The sequence below is a fragment of the Protomyctophum parallelum genome (assembly GCF_964188405.1).
Source record: "Protomyctophum parallelum genome assembly, chromosome: 13".
Classification (NCBI taxonomy): Eukaryota; Metazoa; Chordata; class Actinopteri; order Myctophiformes; family Myctophidae; genus Protomyctophum; species Protomyctophum parallelum.
In genome coordinates this window covers 16083407-16107618 of record NC_139708.1, presented here as the reverse complement: position 1 = coordinate 16107618, position 24212 = coordinate 16083407, and the positions used below count along the sequence as shown (strand labels likewise).

Here is a 24212-nt window from a genome sequence, read left to right as displayed (position 1 = left end):
ATAACTCAGTAAAGACCTGACTTAAGTTAAAAGAACCAACTGAGTTACAGGTTAAGTACCCTAGTACTCTTAGTGAATTCTCTGTACTCACCTAAGCTTTTGAAAGTGCTCCTAGAGACTGGCACTCAAATTATAGAATATAAGAAGTGTGAGAAATGAACCCAAATGTGTGAATAACAGAAACCCCCTCGCTCTGTGGTGTTCAACAGGAGAAGAGCGGCTCCACCGTGCCCTCCATCCTCAACAGGATGCAGACCAAGCAGACCCCGCCCACCTTCAACAAGACCAACAAGTTCACCTCTGGCTTCCAGAACATCGTGGACGCCTACGGCATCGGCAACTACCGTGAGATAAACCCTGGTAAGTGCATTTGTCTCACCTCTCTCTCAAGTGCATTCCTCTTAGCCCTCTCTCTCTCTCCACCTCTCTCATCTGACCGGTGCCGCTGTCATGTGAGGCGGCTGCAGGGCTTTGTGCTCTGTGTGCTAAAAGGCAGGCTCTGTTTTCCCAGCTGACTGCAGTGTTGAACCACGGCAACTGACAGGCATTGACCTTTCAGCGCTACAGAACGCTTTCTATGGAACCGGCTTTATCGCCCATTAGCACCTCATCACTTCTTGGACACCTGCTGTGAATCATGCACGTCGTTCATTATCATTGTATATGCATTGTGTGTGTTTTCGCCTGTGTTTCACCCTCCCTCTCATACGATGCTGCCTGCCTCCTTGTCTCCAGCACCATTCACCATCATCACCTTCCCCTTCCTGTTTGCGGTCATGTTTGGTGACTTTGGCCATGGTTGTCTCATGACGGCTGGCGCCCTCTACCTGGTGCTGAGAGAGAGCAGGCTGTCGGCCCAGAAGAACGACAATGAGGTATGGATGTCTCTGTGTCTGTGTCTGTGTTGTGTCCCACCATGAACCATCCCATCACAATGAGGTATGGATGTCTCTGTCTCTGTGTCTGTGTTGTGTCCCACCATGAACATCCCATCACAATGAGGTATGGATGTCTCTGTGTCTGTGTTGTGTCCCACCATGAACCATCCCATCACAATGAGGTATGGATGTCTCTGTGTCTGTGTTGTGTCCCACCATGAACCATCCCATCACAATGAGGTATGGATGTCTCTGTGTCTGTGTTGTGTCCCACCATGAACCATCCCATCACAATGAGGTATGGATGTCTCTGTGTCTGTGTTGTGTCCCACCATGAACCATCCCATCACAATGAGGTATGGATGTCTCCGTGTTGTCCGGTATGTCCCCCAAACCCTGGATAGCCATACATTGAGAAGACTGGATCATCACCTAGATCTGCATACTGTATACATCTGACCTCAAACCCTTAGATCTCCATATATGGAGCTGACCTGTTCTGACATTCAATATGTTGATCTGACCTCATCAAACCCTGTACCCTCATGACACGCTCCATATATGGCCAGTACAGAATTCATTCCATATCTTGATCTGGCGTCCCATGCCAAAGCTCCGGCGCTCGCTCAGCAGTCTGCCGTCACCCAGGTGGATGCGTGCAAGGTCAAGGCCAAGGTCGCTTCTCGCCCTCAGGGCGTCTTGCTGGTATTCAAATATGTCTTCCCTGTGCATTTTGGGGGGGGGAGATCACAGCACTCCATCTTTAAAAATGCAGTTCATTATAAATCACAAATGATATTCATATGACATATCTCGAAGAAAACTAAATATCACATTGCCGATGGTAGACAGACAGTAATGTTACTGTAAGTGAGTGTGATGAGCTGTGTGAGTAGTTGTATTCTTCAGTGCAGTTGAATGCTTTTCATTCTCTTTGGCCTAAGATTTGGCCTGTATAACAACAACACCACACAAAGTGTGGTGTTGTTGTTCTACAGTGGTGGACAGTAACTACATTTATTTACTGTAATTGACTAATGTTCAGGTATTGGTGCTTTACTTGAGTATCTCCAATTTTCAATACTTTTACTTCTACTCCACTACTTCTCGGATCCAAATATTGTACTTTTACTCCACTATAAAACTTTAGTTACCATGTAGATTTAGATTGGTACAAAACATACATTAACCACTTCAGCTATACATTTCGGCCATTCGAAAATAGCCGATCTACAAGCTCACAATGCGTCGCGATGCACTGCAATGTGAGCTTGTAGATCACATTCTGCATAATGAGTACTTTTACTTTTGGTACTTCAAGTGCATTTTGACATTTTTGTACTTTAATTCACTTGTAACAGAGTAGTTCTTTATGGCAGTATTGATACTTTTACTTGCATGAAAACTTTCTCCGCCACTGTTCTTCGGTGCATTTGAACGGTTTTCATTCTCTCTGGCCTGGGATCACTAGCCTGGCTAGTAAGCCAGACTAATATCCCACGCGTCTTAGCCAGGCTATGGAATCACAGAGTGTGGCGTTGTTGTTGTTGTTGTGGTTCTATATGTGGTCTAGATGTTCGGCATGATCTTTGCGGGCCGCTACATCATCCTGCTGATGGGAATGTTCTCGGTGTACACGGGCATCATCTACAACGACTGCTTCTCCAAGTCCCTCAATGTGTTCGGCTCCGGCTGGAGTGTCAAGCCCATGTTCAACCAACGCATAGGAGGCAACTGGACGTAAGTGTTGGTTTTGATGGGAAAGTTTGATATGGTTTTAGTCCTAGTCTTAACCCATTCTGACCTGAGATCAGATTCTAAAAATGTCTTCTACATCCTGACAGATTTCTGAAAAAGCTATGTTTAGTTCTTTGATTTTTCAAAAATAGCAGACCTACAAGCTCGTAGCGCGCCACTCGGTGGCGCACTATGAGCTTGTAGATCTGCTATTTTTCAATAGCTAAAGTATAACATAATGCTATCACCAAAAGGGGTTCCTGCCCAAATTTGAATGAATTTAGTTTTAGTCACATTTTAGTTAGTCAACTGAACTGTTTTTATGTGTTTAGTCTAGTTTTAGTCGACTAAATATCATACGTTTTTACTTATTATATACATTCAACTGCAATATGCGAGTGGTTTTGTGCAGCTGTGTGCAAAGTTTCAGTTGCTCTATGTCCTTTCTCACTGCAGGCTCGAGGACCTTAAAGACAATAAAGTTCTGCAGTTGGACCCAAACGTTGACGGTGTCTTCCTGGGGGCGTACCCAATTGGCATTGATCCAGTGAGTTGTTGTTTTTTTTCTTCATTTATGTGCATGAGGTCTCAAAAGCATCATTGGGTATGTATACAGTAGGTCATGTGCTACTTGCCAAAATTGTTTTTACTATAATAAAGGAGACACTGGGGCCTTGTTTAAGTGCTTTAAGTGGCTATTCAAAAATAGCAGATATACAAGCTCACAGCACGTCACTTTGTGCCATGCTGCAAGCTTGTACATCTGCTATTTTTGGAACATTTCTGAAAAATGTTTGAAAAGGTTTGAATAATTTTGAATCACGGAAAAGTGTGAGAACTACTGGTTTAGAAGGCATTTTTTTTATCTGATCTGAATCTTGATAAACCCAAGAGCGTTTTCTTGATCCGTTTCCCACAGATCTGGAACATTGCAACCAACAAGCTGACGTTCCTCAACTCATTCAAGATGAAGATGTCCATCATCATCGGTGTCATCCACATGCTGTTTGGCGTCATTCTCAGTCTCTTCAACCACCTGTGAGACATTTTCAGCAGCTCGTTTCTCTCCCTTTAGAAATTCAAAATCTGTCCAATTCTACCAGTGCCCTCATCAAGGAAGACCTTGTAACCTTTTTATAGTGTTTCTAGTCTTTTACTGCTCTTTCTTAATATAAAATTTTATCTCTATAATAATTATTTTAGTGACAAACAACTGCCTTGTGCTTCGCATTCAGATACTTCAAGAGACCCCTGAACATCTACCTGGGTTTTATCCCAGAGATCGTGTTCATGTCCAGCCTCTTCGGCTACCTGGCCCTGCTGATCTTCTACAAGTGGTTGGCGTTTAACGTCCGTACCTCCAAGGACGCCCCCAGTCTTCTGATCGCCTTCATCAACATGTTCCTCTTCAGCTACAACGACCCGAATAGCAAACCTCTCTACAGAGGCCAGGTCAGTAGCAAACCTCTCTACTGAGGCCATGTTAGTAGCAAACTTCTCTACTGAGGCTAGGTTAGTAGCAAACCTCTCTACTGAGGCCATGTTAGTAGCAAACTTCTCTACTGAGGCCAGGTTAGTAGAACACCTCTACTGAGGCTAGGTTAGTAGAACACCTCTCTACTGAGGCTAGGTTAGTGGAACACCTCTCTACTGAGGCCAGGTTAGTAGAACACCTCTCTACTGAGGCCAGGTTAGTAGAACACCTCTCTACTGAGGCTAGGTTAGTAGAACACCTCTCTACTGAGGCTAGGTTAGTAGAACACCTCTACTGAGGCCAGGTTAGTAGAACACCTCTCTACTGAGGCTAGGTTAGTAGAACACCTCTCTACTGAGGCTAGGTTAGTAGAACACCTCTACTGAGGCTAGGTTAGTAGAACACCTCTCTACTGAGGCTAGGTTAGTAGAACACCTCTCTACTGAGGCTAGGTTAGTAGAACACCTCTCTACTGAGGCTAGGTTAGTAGAACACCTCTACTGAGGCCAGGTTAGTAGAACACCTCTCTACTGAGGCTAGGTTAGTAGAACACCTCTACTGAGGCTAGGTTAGTAGAACACCTCTACTGAGGCCAGGTTAGTAGAACACCTCTCTACTGAGGCCAGGTTAGTGGAACACCTCTCTACTGAGGCCAGGTTAGTAGAACACCTCTACTGAGGCCAGGTTAGTAGAACACCTCTCTACTGAGGCTAGGTTAGTAGAACACCTCTACTTAGGCTAGGTTAGTAGAACACCTCTACTGAGGCTAGGTTAGTAGAACACCTCTACTGAGGCTAGGTTAGTAGAACACCTCTCTACTGAGGCCAGGTTAGTAGAACACCTCTCTACTGAGGCTAGGTTAGTAGAACACCTCTCTACTGAGGCTAGGTTAGTAGAACACCTCTACTGAGGCCAAGTTAGTAGAACACCTCTACTGAGGCCAGGTTAGTAGAACACCTCTCTACTGAGGCTAGGTTAGTAGAACACCTCTCTACTGAGGCTAGGTTAGTAGAACACCTCTACTGAGGCTAGGTTAGTAGAACACCTCTACTGAGGCTAGGTTAGTAGAACACCTCTACTGAGGCCAGGTTAGTAGAACACCTCTCTACTGAGGCCAGGTTAGTAGAACACCTCTCTACTGAGGCCAGGTTAGTAGAACACCTCTCTACTGAGGCCAGGTTAGTGGAACACCTCTACTGAGGCTAGGTTAGTAGAACACCTCTCTACTGAGGCTAGGTTAGTAGAACGCCTCTACTGAGGCTAGGTTAGTAGAACACCTCTACTGAGGCCAGGTTAGTAGAACACCTCTCTACTGAGGCTAGGTTAGTAGAACACCTCTCTACTGAGGCTAGGTTAGTAGAACACCTCTCTACTGAGGCTAGGTTAGTAGAACACCTCTCTACTGAGGCTAGGTTAGTAGAACACCTCTACTGAGGCTAGGTTAGTAGAACACCTCTACTGAGGCCAGGTTAGTAGAACACCTCTCTACTGAGGCTAGGTTAGTAGAACACCTCTACTGAGGCCAGGTTAGTAGAACACCTCTACTGAGGCTAGGTTAGTAGAACACCTCTCTACTGAGGCTAGGTTAGTAGAACACCTCTACTGAGGCCAGGTTAGTAGAACACCTCTCTACTGAGGCTAGGTTAGTAGAACACCTCTCTACTGAGGCTAGGTTAGTGGAACACCTCTCTACTGAGGCTAGGTTAGTAGAACACCTCTCTACTGAGGCCAGGTTAGTAGAACACCTCTCTACTGAGGCTAGGTTAGTAGAACACCTCTCTACTGAGGCTAGGTTAGTAGAACACCTCTCTACTGAGGCTAGGTTAGTAGAACACCTCTCTACTGAGGCCAGGTTAGTAGAACACCTCTACTGAGGCTAGGTTAGTAGAACGCCTCTACTGAGGCTAGGTTAGTAGAACACCTCTACTGAGGCCAGGTTAGTAGAACACCTCTCTACTGAGGCCAGGTTAGTGGAACACCTCTCTACTGAGGCCAGGTTAGTAGAACACCTCTCTACTGAGGCTAGGTTAGTAGAACACCTCTACTGAGGCCAGGTTAGTAGAACACCTCTACTGAGGCCAGGTTAGTAGAACACCTCTCTACTGAGGCTAGGTTAGTAGAACACCTCTCTACTGAGGCTAGGTTAGTAGAACACCTCTACTGAGGCTAGGTTAGTAGAACACCTCTACTGAGGCCAGGTTAGTAGAACACCTCTCTACTGAGGCCAGGTTAGTAGAACACCTCTCTACTGAGGCCAGGTTAGTGGAACACCTCTCTACTGAGGCTAGGTTAGTAGAACACCTCTCTACTGAGGCTAGGTTAGTAGAACACCTCTCTACTGAGGCCAGGTTAGTGGAACACCTCTCTACTGAGGCTAGGTTAGTAGAACACCTCTACTGAGGCTAGGTTAGTAGAACACCTCTCTACTGAGGCCAGGTTAGTAGAACACCTCTCTACTGAGGCTACAGAAGGTTAGTAGAACACCTCTCTACTGAGGCTAGGTTAGTAGAACACCTCTCTACTGAGGCTAGGTTAGTAGAACACCTCTACTGAGGCCAGGTTAGTAGAACACCTCTCTACTGAGGCCAGGTTAGTAGAACACCTCTCTACTGAGGCTACAGTAGGTTAGTAGAACACCTCTCTACTGAGGCTACAGTAGGTTAGTAGAACACCTCTCTACTGAGGCTAGGTTAGTAGAACACCTCTCTACTGAGGCTAGGTTAGTAGAACACCTCTACTGAGGCTAGGTTAGTAGAACACCTCTACTGAGGCCAGGTTAGTAGAACACCTCTCTACTGAGGCCAGGTTAGTAGAACACCTCTCTACTGAGGCTACAGTAGGTTAGTAGAACACCTCTCTACTGAGGCTAGGTTAGTGGAACACCTCTCTACTGAGGCTAGGTTAGTAGAACACCTCTCTACTGAGGCTAGGTTAGTAGAACACCTCTCTACTGAGGCTAGGTTAGTAGAACACCTCTCTACTGAGGCTAGGTTAGTGGAACACCTCTCTACTGAGGCTAGGTTAGTGGAACACCTCTCTACTGAGGCTAGGTTAGTAGAACACCTCTCTACTGAGGCTAGGTTAGTAGAACATCTCTCTACTGAGGCCAGGTTAGACGCGGCATGTTCTCGCCTCAATCCATCCATATGAATCCAACACTTGAAGCTGCAATCCATAACATTTACAGTATGTCCTACCAGAGTCTCCTGTGCTAGAGCTGAAATCCCTGCTGCTAAGCTAAGAATGCCTGCTTGGGTTGGGGAGATATTGTACTTAGTTTTGTAGTTCTGTATTGTATTAACATGTTAAAATCTCAACAATAACAAATAACCTGGAATGGCCATACTGTAGAATCCTAATGTCAATGTTTTGGTCTTTGGTTGTGCAGGCGATCCTTCAGTCGCTGTTGGTGGTCATTGCCGTGGCGTGCGTACCCTGTATGTTAATAGTGAAAACTCTGGTTCTGCGGAGACAATACCTATGGAAAAAAAATCTGGTAAGAATCGAAATATTGCACGTACCGGTATATAAATATCTGTACTAATTGATGCTCGCTAATCGCATGGAACTAGGGCTGGGTGATATGGACAAAAATATAATATTACGATATGTTTGACCAAATATGATATCGCTAATATCATATATTGAAACGATAATCCATTTCATAAAAAAATGTATACAAACACTCAAAATAGCTAAAATATCTGATCCATATTATAAGCTCATAAAATAAGTGAAGTCAACACTTTTGCCACATCACAATATTAAAATACTGTATGCAAAATCCCAGATGAGTTCTAGTCTCAATGTCTCATATTATGATATTGATATGATATATTAATGCGTTATTACCCAGCCCTAAATGGAACTTAACGATAGCAGTGCTCTGGACTCTAACGGATGTCTCGTTCAACAGGGCACACAGTGCTTCATCTCTCTAACTGATGTCTCGTTCAACAGGGCACACAGTGCTTCATCTCTCTAACTGATGTCTCGTTCAACAGGCCACACAGTGCTTCATCTCTCTAACTGATGTCTCGTTCAACAGGCCACACAGTGCTTCATCTCTCTAACTGATGTCTCGTTCAACAGGGCACACAGTGCTTCATCTCTCTAACTGATGTCTCGTTCAACAGGGCACACAGAGCTTCATCTCTCTAACTGATGTCTCGTTCAACAGGGCACACAGTGCTTCATCTCTCTAACTGATGTCTCGTTCAACAGGGCACACAGTGCTTCATCTCTCTAACTGATGTCTCGTTCAACAGGCCACACAGTGCTTCATCTCTAACTGATGTCTCGTTCAACAGGGCACACAGTGCTTCATCTCTCTAACTGATGTCTCGTTCAACAGGGCACACAGTGCTTCATCTCTCTAACTGATGTCTCGTTCAACAGGCCACACAGTGCTTCATCTCTCTAACTGATGTCTCGTTCAACAGGGCACACAGAGCTTCATCTCTCTAACTGATGTCTCGTTCAACAGGGCACACAGTGCTTCATCTCTCTAACTGATGTCTCGTTCAACAGGGCACACAGTGCTTCATCTCTCTAACTGATGTCTCGTTCAACAGGGCATGCTTCATCTCTCTAACTGATGTCTCATTCAACAGGGCACACAGTGCTTCATCTCTCTAACTGATGTCTCGTTCAACAGGGCACACAGTGCTTCATCTCTCTAACTGATGTCTCGTTCAACAGGGCACACAGAGCTTCATCTCTCTAACTGATGTCTCGTTCAACAGGGCACACAGTGCTTCATCTCTCTAACTGATGTCTCGTTCAACAGGGCACACAGTGCTTCATCTCTCTAACTGATGTCTTGTTCAACAGGCCACACAGTGCTTCATCTCTCTAACTGATGTCTCGTTCAACAGGGCACACAGAGCTTCATCTCTCTAACTGATGTCTCGTTCAACAGGGCACACAGTGCTTCATCTCTCTAACTGATGTCTCGTTCAACAGGGCACACAGTGCTTCATCTCTCTAACTGATGTCTCGTTCAACAGGGCACACAGTGCTTCATCTCTCTAACTGATGTCTCGTTCAACAGGGCACACAGTGCTTCATCTCTCTAACTGATGTCTCGTTCAACAGGGCACACAGTGCTTCATCTCTCTAACTGATGTCTCGTTCAACAGGGCACACAGTGCTTCATCTCTCTAACTGATGTCTCGTTCAACAGGCCACACAGTGCTTCATCTCTCTAACTGATGTCTCGTTCAACAGGCCACACAGTGCTTCATCTCTAACTGATGTCTCGTTCAACAGGGCACACAGAGCTTCATCTCTCTAACTGATGTCTCGTTCAACAGGGCACACAGTGCTTCATCTCTCTAACTGATGTCTCGTTCAACAGGCCACACAGTGCTTCATCTCTAACTGATGTCTCGTTCAACAGGGCACACAGAGCTTCATCTCTCTAACTGATGTCTCGTTCAACAGGGCACACAGTGCTTCATCTCTCTAACTGATGTCTCGTTCAACAGGGCACACAGTGCTTCATCTCTCTAACGGATGTCTCGTTCAACAGGCCACACAGTGCTTCATCTCTCTAACTGATGTCTCGTTCAACAGGGCACACAGTGCTTCATCTCTCTAACTGATGTCTCGTTCAACAGGCCACACAGAGCTTCATCTCTCTAACTGATGTCTCGTTCAACAGGGCACACAGTGCTTCATCTCTCTAACTGATGTCTCGTTCAACAGGGCACACAGAGCTTCATCTCTCTAACTGATGTCTCGTTCAACAGGGCACACAGTGCTTCATCTCTCTAACTGATGTCTCGTTCAACAGGGCACACAGTGCTTCATCTCTCTAACTGATGTCTCGTTCAACAGGGCACACAGTGCTTCATCTCTCTAACTGATGTCTCGTTCAACAGGGCACACAGTGCTTCATCTCTCTAACTGATGTCTCGTTCAACAGGGCACACAGAGCTTCGGGGGGATACGGGTGGGTAACGGGCCCACGGAGGACGAGGCGGAGATCATTCAACACGACCAGCTGTCGCAGCACTCGGATGACGAACCTGAGGTGAGCACAGGACGGCACCGCCCTCCCTAAACCAAAATAATCCCCCTCTGCTTCTGACAAATACACAGCAAAGCCCTCAATGTTAGTTTGACTCTGAAAGTGCAAAACAGACCCAGGACATTTCGCTGTGTACAATCCATTGTCCTAGTTGTTAGAGGAGCTTTAGTCCTAGCAGCCCAGTAGTTTGATGAAGAGGATCACAGGTGCTTGCTATGGTCCAGGGCAGTAGATGGAATATCCTTGAATAATTCAAGACCCCAGCCGGAAACTTAAAACGGTTGCCTCGTGTTTCCACATCCCATCCACTGTAGCGTGAAATTTGCCTCAATTATGGATGAAGCTGGTGTTGGGTTTGTTGAAACTTAAATGGTCTAGACAAATGTGCTCCAGTACTGTATGTCCATGCGTCTGAAGTCTTGGTATTCCGGTTTAACGTTTTAGTGAAGTTGTGAGAAGAAATACAATTATCAAATTGGATTTTGTGTAGTTGTTTACTTTGTGAGACAGCAGTGTGTTCTAGCTGCAGTTGTGGTTAAATATTATAGCTTCAGGCTCCTCTGGTGAATGTTGAACTTCATATCTGTTTGTTTTGTTTTCTGCACCTCCAAGGCCACAAGGAAGGAAAAGGAAACGGGGGTTTTAAAGATTGTCGAGTATTTCAGGTTCTGGCCACCAAGAGCCTTTGAGTTACTTGTTTTGCGCAGTGAACTGGTAGTAGAGTAGAGTTCTTCCTGAAGCATTGTTCTGTCTACTGACATTCGATATGATTAAAAGTGACTGTTTATAGAGCTGTTGATAACTATAAACACTGTCTACGCCACTGTAAACACGACCTTTCAGTCTAGTGCTCTTCCTAGCTTTGGCGCTATCTATGCGTTTTAGTTCACAGAAGATTTAAGGCTATTGTCTGACTTCCACGGAATTTATTCTCAGAGCTTTAGAGAGATTGTGTGACTATTTCTATTTATTATCCACTCCTGTGCACTTCATTCTTTGTTAACCACTAGAACCCTAGCGTCTCAATTCTGCCAATAGTAGGGTGCCAAGTATATACCCCTGGAGGACCGTGTTCAGTGAAGTGTATAAGGTTTTAATGTTAAAGAAGCATAGTGCTATGGTTGCACTGTTGCCGAGTCACCATTTTTAAGTATTGCTCAACATGCTTGTTGATGATGAGTGCAGCAGGATGCCTGAAACTTGACTCATTCTCTAGTATGTATTTTATTTCCCTTTTCCTTTTATTTCATTAAGCAGTTTCTTGTTTTACTACTGTACTGTAACCAAGTGACATCACATGATCTGCATAGCGTTTGCATGTGCATGCGTGCGTTTTCTGTGTTTCATCTAGACTCCACCCTAATATGGCTGATCAGGTTCTCTGGGTTGGCATGGTGCCAAAGCTGCAAATCCCCCACATAAGTTCCACCACAGACACAGAGAACGCCCCCATGTTTTGTTGTCCCCCATGTTATTCATAAAACAAATGCCCCGTTTTATACTTGGTCGTATCATGACAGTTTCGCGGACAACCCTAGAAAATAGAAGATCTACAAGCTCACAAGGTTTACATTCTTCTGAAAATATTCTAAATGGGGACACCTGGTTGAAAGTAGTTATGAAGTCTATGGGTTTTATAAATATTTTACCAATGAAAAGTATTAACAACAGCTTGTGACTAAATAATAATTTAAAAAGAAATCCCCTAATTTCCTGAAAATGTATGGTTTTTGACCCAACTGCAACTATTTGACCACACCACTAATGCTGTATGAGCTAGCTCAGCCATTCCGTCAAGTGTGATAGTAGTCAGTTGCCAGTTTTTTATTTTTTTTATAATATTGATATGATATATCTTATCAGAGAAATAATGGAGTAAGGAAGAAGTAAAGTAATGTGATTATTACCCGTCTCCCTTCAGTCTGTCTTGGCTTTGAAAGAGCAGTGTGGCTTGCTCAGCCAGCTGTTATATATTATAACTCCGACAGGCGGCATCCATCTGCTGTGCATGTCAGAATGGTTATATGGGCATAACTCCGACAGGCGGCATCCATCTGCTGTGCATGTCAGAATGGCTCCGTCACAGCATGTCAGGGCTTTGACCATTCATCCCCGGCGTCTCCCACAGCAACCACACACACAAACACCGGAGCCAAATGTCCATGACAGGATTCCGGAAGACCTATATGAAAAGACTGGCAAGCGTTGGCAGAATGCTTTTACACCCTAGCATTACTGAGCATGCATACATAGCCTGCGCCCCCACTAACATTCAGAACTTGAGATAGTGCCATTACATGTTCTTTGCCATTGAAGGGGATCAATTAATCCCTATGCCAATTTTGTGAGTTTGCTGCCTTCTAAGCAAGGCAAAGGTTCCCAAACCTTTCAGGACGCGACCCCCCCAAAATAATGCCACACCCTGACAAGCACTTGGAATTGTAGGTATTACATTATTTTGGTTTGACTCTGTTCAACAGATACGTATTGTAAAACTAGCAGCACTACAAGCTCACAACGTCTCACACTGCGAGCTTGTAGATCGGCTATTTTCACAACGTTTGCCTCTTTCTTACATCCTGTAACTAGTAACTACAGTGCATGTCTGGGCACCATTTAACCTTATACAGTCATTTCTCCACTAGAGGGCAGCAAACTCACAGAAATGCCCCAGAGTCTCAGTCACTTCTAATTAGTCCAGTCAATCTAAGCTAAAAAGGGGCATGAACCATAATAAATTGCAATAGGTTTTTTATGATCCTTAGGGTCATCCAAATAACATAACAAATTGTGAAATTCAGGGGTTGAAAGTTGGGGTACCATTAACAAACGATAAGGCAAAACATTTCAAGATGTCATTATGCTTTAAGTAGCATGTGACAAATGTGCCCAAATGTGGTGATAACCTCATCACATTTGTGATGACAGATGGCTATGGCCAACCACTAAGTATTTCATTCACAATCTTAACATGTTATTTCATTTGGTTGACACTAAGGATCATACAAAACCTTGAACGATTACTATTGCAATTTCTTTTAGGTCAAACCTTAGATTGACTGGCCTAAATCCATGCTTCCTGCTTGTCCTTTTTTAACAATGCACTGTCTGACACCTTTTCCTGACATTATGTTAGTCTGTGCATGTTATTAACCAAACCTAACGTTTTGTCACTTGCTTTCAAGGCCCGGGAAGAGGAAGAGGTAGGACTGGAGCTCATACTGTACATCCCAGACCCCTTCTGTCGTAGCGCATGTCCCGCCAGTCTGTCTCCGTCTCTCTGTCCTGTAACTGTTGTTGTGTGGTGTACTGTACTGTGTGTTTGAGTTTCTGCTGGGGGGCGTCGGCTTCTTTAGACTGTAGTGCTTCTTCCTGGCAGTTCCAATCATGTAGAGGGTGTAAGATGGACGTGGCGTCCAGTGGGGTTAGGGTGTAAGATGGACGTGGCGTCCAGTGGGGTTAGGGTGTAAGATGGACGTGGCGTCCAGTGGGGTTAGGGTGTAAGATGGACGTGGCGTCCAGTGGGGTTAGGGTGTAAGATGGACGTGGCGTCCAGTGGGGTTAGGGTGTAAGATGGACGTGGCGTCCAGTGGGGTTAGGGCCGGGGTAGCTAATTCCTCTGGTTTTAAGGGTGCTACATCAGGGTGCTACATCAGGCTGCCCGTGTTCATATCAAATGGCTTCTTCAATCAATGACATGATGTAACCTCTGTGATCTGAAGAAACATGTCAATTGACCAAACTTCCTTTTATGGGAACCGTTTTCTTTTTTTCCCCTCTCATATGCTGATGTGTAACTGTCTTACGTTCTGTTTGATCTTCAGTTTAACTTTGGGGACGTGGCAGTGCACCAAGCCATCCACACCATAGAGTACTGTCTGGGCTGCATCTCTAATACAGCCTCCTACCTGCGGCTTTGGGCCCTGAGTCTAGCCCACGCACGTAAGTCTGACACACATTAACCCATTTTACCACTGCGTAGCACAGCAGAGCAGGTGAACACCTCAACACTGACAAACAGCCGGCTTGCACTGGAGCTTTTGGAGCTCTATAGCAGCCTCATACAGTCATTATAGTCAATTCAAGTCAATTTTATTTCTAGAGCACATTTAAAACAACCAAGGTTGACCAAAGTGCTGCACATCATGAAAACAAACAGTATATACAGTAGGGAAAATGCCCGAGAAGATACATTAAAAACATTTTTCACGAGTAAAAATAAGTACAAAACAAAACTGTAGAATGGGAGAGCACAGCAACACATGATTAAAAAGTGAGGAGGGGCATATGGTGTTAAAGGGCCAGGGAGAACATGTGTGTTTTTAAACGAGATTAAAAAATGTCCATAGAAGCTTTCACAGCTAGTGGCAGGGCGTTCCTTTTGTTTTCAGGTGAGTGGGAGGGATCTTAAACCAGTGGGATTATAAGCCACTATCAAACAGGCTTGTTTGTACTTGTAGCGACAAAAATAATAATAATAATATATATATAATATATATGTGTGTGTGTGTGTGTGTGTGACAACGCGTACATGGAAACCCAGGTTCTTACACCTCGAATGCAGTGATTTTCAACCCTTTTCATGTCAAGGCCCATATTATTTAAGCCACAGACCACCATTTGAAGACATCGTCATTCTTATGATTCTCTAATTGTGTAGACTTCTTGAAAATTTAAGTAATGCAAATGTTTTACAATAATTTAACTTACTCGAGCCTTGAGAGTTAAATTCTCAAGAGTTAAAGGGTCCAACTCTCCATTAATCAGACCAGTGTGTGTCCAGTGGAAAAGTTTAACTGGGGACCACCTGGAACCCCGTCCAGGGACCAGTGCTGTAATGTGTGCCCGTCCCATGCAGAGCTGTCGGAGGTGCTCTGGACCATGGTGATGCACATCGGCCTGTCCTCCCGGAGCTTCGCAGGCTTCTTTCTCCTGGTCCTGGTCTTTGCTGCCTTCGCTGTCCTCACGGTGTGCATCCTGCTCATCATGGAGGGCCTGTCGGCCTTCCTGCACGCACTGCGTCTGCACTGGTGAGTCACTGTGTTATTAGGGCCGTCACCATTACATTGATCGTCACACAAATAATTGCGATTCATGATTTAATCGTGTGTTGTTGTTTTTTGTTTTTTTACCATTGGGGCGTTACAATTTGTATTTCTGTTTGGCTTTTAAGCCCAAACCACACCAAAGGGTCGAGAAGGGACGAGAGGGTTTTAGCATTCGTCCCAGCGTTGTGACATGTCCTATTGACACGTCGACCCATGTCGACCCAAGTGGTTCAACCGGTTCAATTCAATGGCCCAAACCACACCAATGGGTCGCCAGGCATCTCAACTCGAAACGGGTTGGTTGCGAGGAGATGCATGGCGACCTATTGGTGTGGTTTGGGCTTTAGGCTTCGTACTCGCAAATTGCACAGGTCATGTGACAAATAGCTTAAATATACAAATTAATCACTGACAATCGTTTATATATTTTTCTTTCCAAAGCAATTGCTAAATAGTGGAAATTGTTGATACAAGCTTACAACACGTCACTTCGTGTAGATCTATTAGTAGAGAGAGAAAAATAAACGGAATAAACTGGTCAGATATGGGCAGTGTGAAATGTAGTAAAAGGGTGCATGCTATATACATAAAGTACAGAGCTAAAAATGGCTGTGGATGAGGCAGTTAAAATAGCAGAAAATAACCAATGTACATAAGGTGCATGATTTGATGAAAATATATTATGTTTGTATAATATATATTTCATCAAATCTCGAAGACCTTTGTAGATTCAAACTGGTCTAGCTTTCTAACCATGAGAATGTCACAATATCTCATTCATTCTTAGAAGCATTGCATGTGGAAATATTGGACCAAATGAAGCGTTTTCCAGGGTTGTGGAAGTAGAGGAGAATGGGGGGGGAAATGAGAAAATTACATAAAATAATAATTCCACTTTTAGCCTGCCGTCCCCTATTTTTTGACGTGATTGAATTATTGAAAAATGGGGCTGCAGCCAGAGGCTATGGCTTTGTGACGTGTCCTTGGCATAGAAAGGCTTAGGAAACCCTGGTTTCCGAGAATGGAGTTGCTGTCTGTTCAGCCTGAGGATCCCACACATCATGACAGGTCTCTAGCTCCCTCTGAAGGTGGATAGACCGTTCCTTTTTCTTTTTTTTTGCATTTCTACAGCGTCTCATCTTCGTGGCTCATCGAGTTGACCCCCCCCCATCTGATCTCATCCCATCTGATCCCAGTAAAGTAACCAATGTGTAACCTTACTTTAACAATGAGTGGATTACCAGGCAGCACCCGGTGTCTTTCCTGGCCTGGAGCCTGGAATAAGTGGGGCTCTGTGTAGTGTTTATGCAGGCCTGTTGATAATGTCAGACTGTGACTGCCCGTGACTCCCTGGGTAAAAGCACTGGAGGGCATTTTGTCGGCCCCTCATTAAGGCACTTATCTAGTGCCTGCATTTGTGGTTGATAATCCACTGGCACATTCACAGAGCATGTCGGTATCACATCACTCATCTCACAGCCAGATGGTTACCTCTGAACTTACAGTAGTGGAGCCGGCAAGTGAACAATGTTCTTTAGAGAGACAGTTGTTTGCATTGTTCACACACTGCTACCTGTAAATGGCATCCCTATTCTGAGGGGAACATTTGTCAGAAATGACCTATCTACAAGCTCACAACGCAAAGTGTTGTGATATTGTGGATAGGGGGAAGATATTTGGTGTAGAGGGAAACAATGTGAGGCTATTTTGGCAAAGATATTTTTTTTGATTGATTGATTGAAATATTTATTAACAGTTTGTAGAATTACAGTACATTTCAAGCACAAACTCAATACAAAGACTGATAACTGTGAGTGGACGACCCAATTAAGCATTACACTTGTTTACAACAGGGTCCACATTGTTCAATTCATCAAAACATTTAGAGACATACAAATAGACACTTCTATGTAGCTAAAGAACAGAACAGGAATTCATCATAAAGGAAGCAAAAAGGGAAAAGATACATATACAGTGAGGGGAAATGTGGGGGGGGGGGTGCGGGGATTCAGATTTTACTGAGGCCAGTTTCGAATTGCAGCCATCCGTAGGTGCCCTTTGAGAGCGGTTTTGAAGGAGTCAAGGGATTCACATGACTGTCTTAATGACTGTTTCTAGGGCGTTCCACATTTTGGTGGCATAGGAACGAAAATAATTTAGACCCATTTGGTGTAGAGGGAAACAACGTGAGGACCAAGTTGACTAAGTATAGTGTGTTTTAAGTGGTTACGGCTTCAGTTCCCTCCCATAAATCTTCCAGTAAAGTAAAAATCGAATCAAATTCAATGTTATATCTATTGCACTAATTGCCACAATTTCAACCATTCGCTAGACATTGTCAATAATATAATGCCATCTTGCAGCCTACCTTCCTACATCAGTCCACCTTCCCAACCCCAGACAGACAGACGATGGAACGGCAAGTATTTAAGGGATCGTCTGTTTGGAAGGTCATCTGGCTGTTACCTAGCAATGAGTTATTAAAAATAGAGCCTGATCGGTTTCCCCTCTGACAGAGGATTAGGTTTCTGGCCCCTGTTTTTCTAAGAGGAGCAGAGATGTGGTCACGGGTGCTTCTGCAGAGGCAGACTGTGGAATGGAGAACAGGGGTCATCTGTCGCCTAACGCTCAGCTCAGCATTCTGCAGACCTGATAGAGTCATTAACCCCATACTGTATACCAGGCGAGAGCTGTAGACTTCCACCGACCACCATGAGCTTGTGCTGGCATTTGCAGGCATTATTATAATAGACATTAAAACCAGTTTCTTCTTATTTGGATTGTCTCTCTCTCTCTCTCTCTCATACCAGGGTGGAGTTCCAGAATAAGTTCTACACAGGCCAGGGCTTTAAGTTCCTCCCATTTGCATTTGAGAGCATCTTGGAGGGCGACGACTGAGCGCCGTTGCACAATTCTTCCGGCAGCATCACCACATCGTCACTTGAAAACTCCTGCTGAGTAGTGATCCCTCTGTGAAGTAATGTCGCCACAGTGAGGGTCTCTTTACACGGCTGTAAGATTGACACTTCCCCTTTCCCCTTTGCTATGGTCCATCAAACTACCATTTGTTTTAAAGCTGACTTTTCCTCTTCTGGATCTGCAACATGTACAAAGAGATTTCTTATATATTGAAATATTATCCAGCTGTCTTCTCAGATATGCTAAGTATAATACACAGCTATTCATTCATTCATTTGTCTGCAGGAAAATAGGATTTGTCTTGACACAGCTTAGTGTAGTTTTTTTGGTTTCATTATTTCTGTTTTGTTTTGTTTTTGGTATAATATTATTTATGCTTTTTTTCCTCGTTTTTGTTTGTGAATCCTGCTCTGTTTCCTTCATTCTCACTGAGAGTTGCACTACTGACTGATCATCCTAAAATGAGGTGGCCCTTGTTGCCATTTAGCTATATGTAAATCCCTTGTTGATCCACATCAAGTGAAGTGACAACATGAGAGACGGGACGGAGTGTATATCTTCTGTCACCTGTCTCATCATGTTATTATATCCTGTTGGTCCCTCTGTCTGTCTGTCTGTCTCTCTCTCTTTCAGACTGGTCCTTTACCAACACAGAGCTGCTCTAGTATTTCATCACACACGCACGTCGCACACGCTACATAAACTAACGATTTGCACAGTATCCCCCACACAGCTGTACTGTAAAGGTCCAAAGGGAAACAGCCTATCATATTATTGTATCAAGCTATCAGACAATTACATGAAAAGTAGCACAAGTGAGCCGGGGTTGTGTATCCTAACGTTGCAGTGGATGTTTTCCCCTCGTATCAACTGTTGTCCTAGTCCTGTTCAAATATTAGATATTACATTTGCAACTTTCGCAATTATCTGATATTCTATGCTATAGCACTCTGGGATTACGTGAGATTGTGTTTTGTTGATTATTCTCCTGTGTTCTTCCTCATGTTTAATGATTGATGTTCCTGGAAAAGTTTACAAAGTTGTGAGAATGGACTCATTCCATTGTATGTTCTGATCACCTTGCAAGATCTGTAGTTAATCTGTGTAAACTGTGTGCTTGGTAATAAACAGATAGGAGCTGGTTTAATTGCTGCCACAATTATCTTTTTTTCCCCGTTTATTTAGGCTTTAAGTTTATTAACTTTTAAGTTAATAAGACTTTCAAGTCTTTGAAATTCAAACATGAGTAGATCGCCCTCTGGTGGTTACATATGGAAGAGTAGCAGACTACCTCATGGCTCATGCAACATGACTCATGAGCCACTTTGTCTATAGACCTGTAGATGGCGCTACAAGACAGGCATTTACGTGATGATACAACTGTACTTTGCTCTGGCTCTGTTATGAAGGAATGAAGAGGTGGTATTGATTATTGATTGATTATTCACTCTGATCTATACTTCAAAGTTTGTGTATGCGTATATTAGGGGTTGTGTTTTCTTGATTTGTCTGTTAAGACTTGCAATATATTTTTAGCACTTCTTGCCTGTGACAGATAGGCCTACATCTATCTATAAATGCCTCTGTATGTCTGTTTGTATTTACATGTGTACAGCTGTAATCCACGTAACTCGAGAACCGTTCGCCCCACCGACTTCAAATTCGACACACACGTTCCACACCCCCACAGGGAGTGCAGTGCTCGGTGTTGAATCGGTCGGACCCACGGTTGTCCAGAACCGCCCCAAAAGGCCTCTGCCCGGGCCCCTGCCCAGGGTCCACATGGGGCTGGCCTGTTCTGACGTCACAACACTCCATATTTGGGCATGCATGACACAAATCTCCATATATGGGCATAAAAGGGACACAGACAGATAGGTGGAACGGATACTCTGACATCGGTACAACGGACATTGCATAGCCGGGTGGGGCATGGATCTCCAACTTCCATCAGTTACCGACTCGGTGATCTACAGCCGGGCACTGGTCTAGTTATTTTAATGACCTGGTAGTGGTGGGCATGCTTCCTGAAAGGTGATCTCTGCAAAATCTCCCAACAAAAAGCTGATGTTGATCGCAGTGCAGTGTGAATTATGGGAGTTTTAACATAATCTGACTTGCTGTACTTAAGCCACTTAATTCATGACCAACAGGTTTCACTTTATCCAATTATGTGTTATTAATATGACATGACTCCAAATATAAACCCGCTCTTGTATATCTCAATCATCTTCTCAAGGGCTTGCCTGGCCCTTTCACAACCATGCTGGTCTCGCCAAATTCCAATACCCAAAATCTCGGCCACTCGCTCACTCACACTCGCTCACTCCAGCATGGAGGTGTTACGGTGAAATTGGTGACCTGCTGAAATATGTGACGTGTTGACATCACATGACATCAGTGTCCGAATGTAAATCGTTGCAGTTTGTATTTTAGCAGAGTTCAATATAGCGGTATTCAGGCCACGTATTTAAAGACCTCCATGTAAGTTGTGTAAAGTCCACAAGATGGTCACATATTTTGACAGGTCACCAATTTCACCATCATTTGCCATGCCGGAGTGACCGAGTGTGAGCGAGCGAGTGGCCGAGATTTTGGGTATTGGAATTTGGCTATGGGTTGGAGATGCTGCCTCCATTAAACCACCCTGGGACCAGGAACACCATGTCCTCCCCTGGAAGAATGTTTTTGCTTGGGGAGAGGTTAGGGGGGGGGTCTTTTCTCTATAACAGCCCAGGGTAATAATATAGCTCTTTATTTACTTACGTTTTTTCTTTTTTTTTGCGCAGGCCCATTTAATTTGATATTTCCCAGCATGTCATGTATAAGCAATGCTGAGAACAAGCTTGCATAAGAGCCCTAGAATTCCCACTGTGAGTGTACTTCCAGGGACCTCTAATCTCCAGCGGTCATGTTTCAAAGCACAAACCTTAACAACATTGGGCTTATTATTTTGCTCCCTTTATCTAATGCAAATATGTGGTGTTCTTTAGCTTGGCATAAATCATCTTTTGGAATGTAGAGTTTCTCCTGCCGATCTAGTAGGAGTTTCTTTGGATAAGATAAATGCTATTACAGCTGTTCTAATCAAAACCTGCTGTTCTCCTTTGATCAACAGAAATAGGTCAAAATTATTGACAGTTATGTAGTTATCTGTCACAGAATCGCAATGTCGCAGTTCATGTGAAACCACATGAACTGCAATGTAGGCTGATCGTGTTTTGTGTATCTGTGATTGCTTGATTGATAGTTTAACAGCGCAATTATGTTCAACTCTGAAGAGTATACAGGTATCGTCGTTTATGAATCAAGAATAAAAATGGATTATGTCCTCTTTTAACCGACAAAACTAAATGAGACATTTTTTAAAACTCAGGAGTGAAAATGGATGAACCTCTGTGCCAGTCTGTCGTTTGTCTGGCATTTACTTTTTAAAATACTATTTTCGGTCATGGATGGGATAGCTGTTGAAGGATTGTAATTTAAAGGTATATTCAGTGATTTCACTCAAAAAACCTTAGGTTTCGTTTTTGGCTGTGGGACCCAGCCTTTCGTCCAATCAGGATAGAGAGTCAAAAACGAAACCTACGGTTTTTTGACCCCCAGGGGTTAACTGGGGACAGGGAGGAACTGGCCAGCACACTCTATAGTAGGGAGGATTATCACAACAAAACAAATAAATAAGTGATATTTGAATTAAGTGAAATCACTGAATATACCTTTAAGCTACTGAGTGAGCTCACTGATTTTTGACTGAACCACAATTGACGGCAGATTCAGATTTAGTTTTGTCATGTCTTTTGAATACATTTCATGTAGTTTTAGTAATATTTTAGTCATCTGAAAAGTTGTAGTTTCAGTCGACTAAATCTGCAGTTGATTTTGTGAGCTTGTAGATCTGCTATTTTCACAGCACAACATCTGAGTGCAAGCAAACATAAAATGACTTGTCTTTTAGTTCTATGGATCTCTTCTCCACTAGTCCCTCCCTCGCATTTTAGTCTAGTTTTTATTTGTTGACGATATAGTCTTATAGTTTTAGTCAACATAGCTTAGTTTGGAGTGGGATACTACTGTATGGCAGGCGTGATAAGCCTGTCACAACACTGTTCTTCTGGGCTCATGTTCTGCGTGATAAGCCTGTCACAACACTGTTCTTCAGCTTGGAAGAGTTTCTCTGAGAACCTGCACTGTCTCTTGCATGATGGATTTCAAAACATGCATGGCAGTGGGTCCGTGTATCTGCCCTAGTTCTTGAGAAGCGTTTTAATTCATATCGATGACACTGACAGTATAGCATGGCTTGTTTTCTTTAACAACATACTGTAGGCTACATGTTATGTATTAGCATGTTATAATGGCATTGTATAATATGGTGTGAATTCGATTATGTAGTAGGTGGTTTTGTTTTTGAGGGAATTTTGATTCAGATATTTGTTGATGTCAAAGTATAGTTTGTCATATCGGCTACGGTTAATTTCTGTTGCACAGCATTACGTAGTATTATGTAACATTTTGACGACATGTTTTTTCCTCATCATGGTATTCTTATTACCAGGTCTACATTGTTCCCACTTTTCCACGACCCAAATGACCCCCCAACCATTGTTTCCAGGGTTTTGTTCACACACAGTGATTTGGCCGATTATATCAGCAAGCTTTACACAACATTGGAATCTGACAGTAATGACTATATCACACACAGCGCGCACACACACACATGCACACACACCCCACCATACCTATGTGGTTCCGTAACAGTAAAATCCTCAGTGTTCATTTAACTCTTACCCCCTTTCAGGACCCTTGGTTACCTTTTGATGTATTTGAGACGTCAGTCCCAACATCCCAAATACAGAAAAGGTAACCAAGGGTCCCGAAAGGGGCTAATTTAACTCTCTGAGTCAAATTAACATTGAGAATTTTACTTTCTAAGAGGATGGAGGAAAACCAGTGGTGCTCACATAAAGCCCTTTTTAACTCATTAAAGTAACGTTATAGAAGAGGAAGGACATTAATTGTTACTATGAAAACCTGCATTTCCCGTCAGTCGTGTTGTCATTTCACGACACACCTCCATATTTGGTCACGCCTCGTGACACGTCACGCCACATCTTCACAACCTCATGACACTGGAGATGGAACCGGCCATCAAATCACATCAAAATATACTTGTTTACTCGATCATTATGTAGAATGTCTCATATCAAAGATGTATAAAGCTGAAGTGGCTAATTATGTTTTGTAATAATCAAAATCTAGTATAGTAAGTTTGCAAATAATTGTAGTGGAGTAAAAGTACAATATTTGCTTTGGATGTAGTGGAGTAAAGTAAAAAGAAATGCCTCGATTGTACAGTACTTGAGTAAATGTACGTAGTTACTTACACCACTGGTCAACATGAGTCCGTATGTCTCCAATGGCTAGTTACTACCTGTGAGACTGCATGCCAAGCTGTAGTATATGTCTAAAATAACAATTGATTGGTTTCGTTGGTTTTGTAGAGACGTTCATCATGTTTTGTTCATGTACTGTACATGCTCACCTAACCAATCAGAAAACCATAATTACAACTGTGGTCATGCGTGTGCATGTGCGTGACTAGATGAATGGGCGTGCACGAACGTGTTCCTGGTTTGGGAGCTGAAGTTGTAATAAGCGCTAGCCTGGCTACAGCCCGTGAAACGTGGAGTGAAACCAAATACATTTAGGCTGAGTGTCAGGCTTAGTAAGAGCAGCTCAGAAACGTGTGACATGACGTCATTGCACTGGTTTCACACATCAACACATAACGGCATGTACTGTAAAGACAATGTTTCAGTAGTTCTATTCATGCTCATTTCTTTTTTTATCACATGCAAAACACTTTATATGGAAATTAATCCTAAGACTTCAGGGGCCCTATCGTGCACGCCACCTTACCCCTTTATCGCTAAACGTATTAGTCATATTTTACTATACTGAAAAAACATTTTGAAATGGTTCAACTAGCCAATCTAATTCGACACATTGTGAGCTTGTAGATCGGCTATTTGAAGTAAAAAATGGCAAACAAGTTTAGGGATATGGGTGCCCATTTTCCCGGGTGCCCACATTTCCCTAATGCCCACTCTTCCTTGTGC

General features: G+C 43.5%; 1 protein-coding gene across 1 annotated transcript in view; it reads left to right on the top strand.

Moving 5' to 3' along the window:
* The window catches only part of atp6v0a1a (ATPase H+ transporting V0 subunit a1a), a 36533-nt gene extending 17274 nt beyond the window's left edge, over window positions 1–19259 (top strand). The window contains exons 11-21 of the mRNA XM_083780530.1: window positions 210–360; window positions 736–875; window positions 2452–2618; window positions 3072–3162; window positions 3535–3653; window positions 3851–4067; window positions 7478–7585; window positions 10019–10126; window positions 13948–14065; window positions 14982–15153; window positions 17982–19259. Coding sequence (XP_083636656.1) covers window positions 210–360; window positions 736–875; window positions 2452–2618; window positions 3072–3162; window positions 3535–3653; window positions 3851–4067; window positions 7478–7585; window positions 10019–10126; window positions 13948–14065; window positions 14982–15153; window positions 17982–18069 — 1479 coding nt within the window. The 3' untranslated portion in view covers window positions 18070–19259. The remainder of the gene's footprint in view (window positions 1–209; window positions 361–735; window positions 876–2451; window positions 2619–3071; window positions 3163–3534; window positions 3654–3850; window positions 4068–7477; window positions 7586–10018; window positions 10127–13947; window positions 14066–14981; window positions 15154–17981) is intronic.
* The last annotated feature ends 4953 nt before the right edge of the window (window positions 19260–24212 follow it).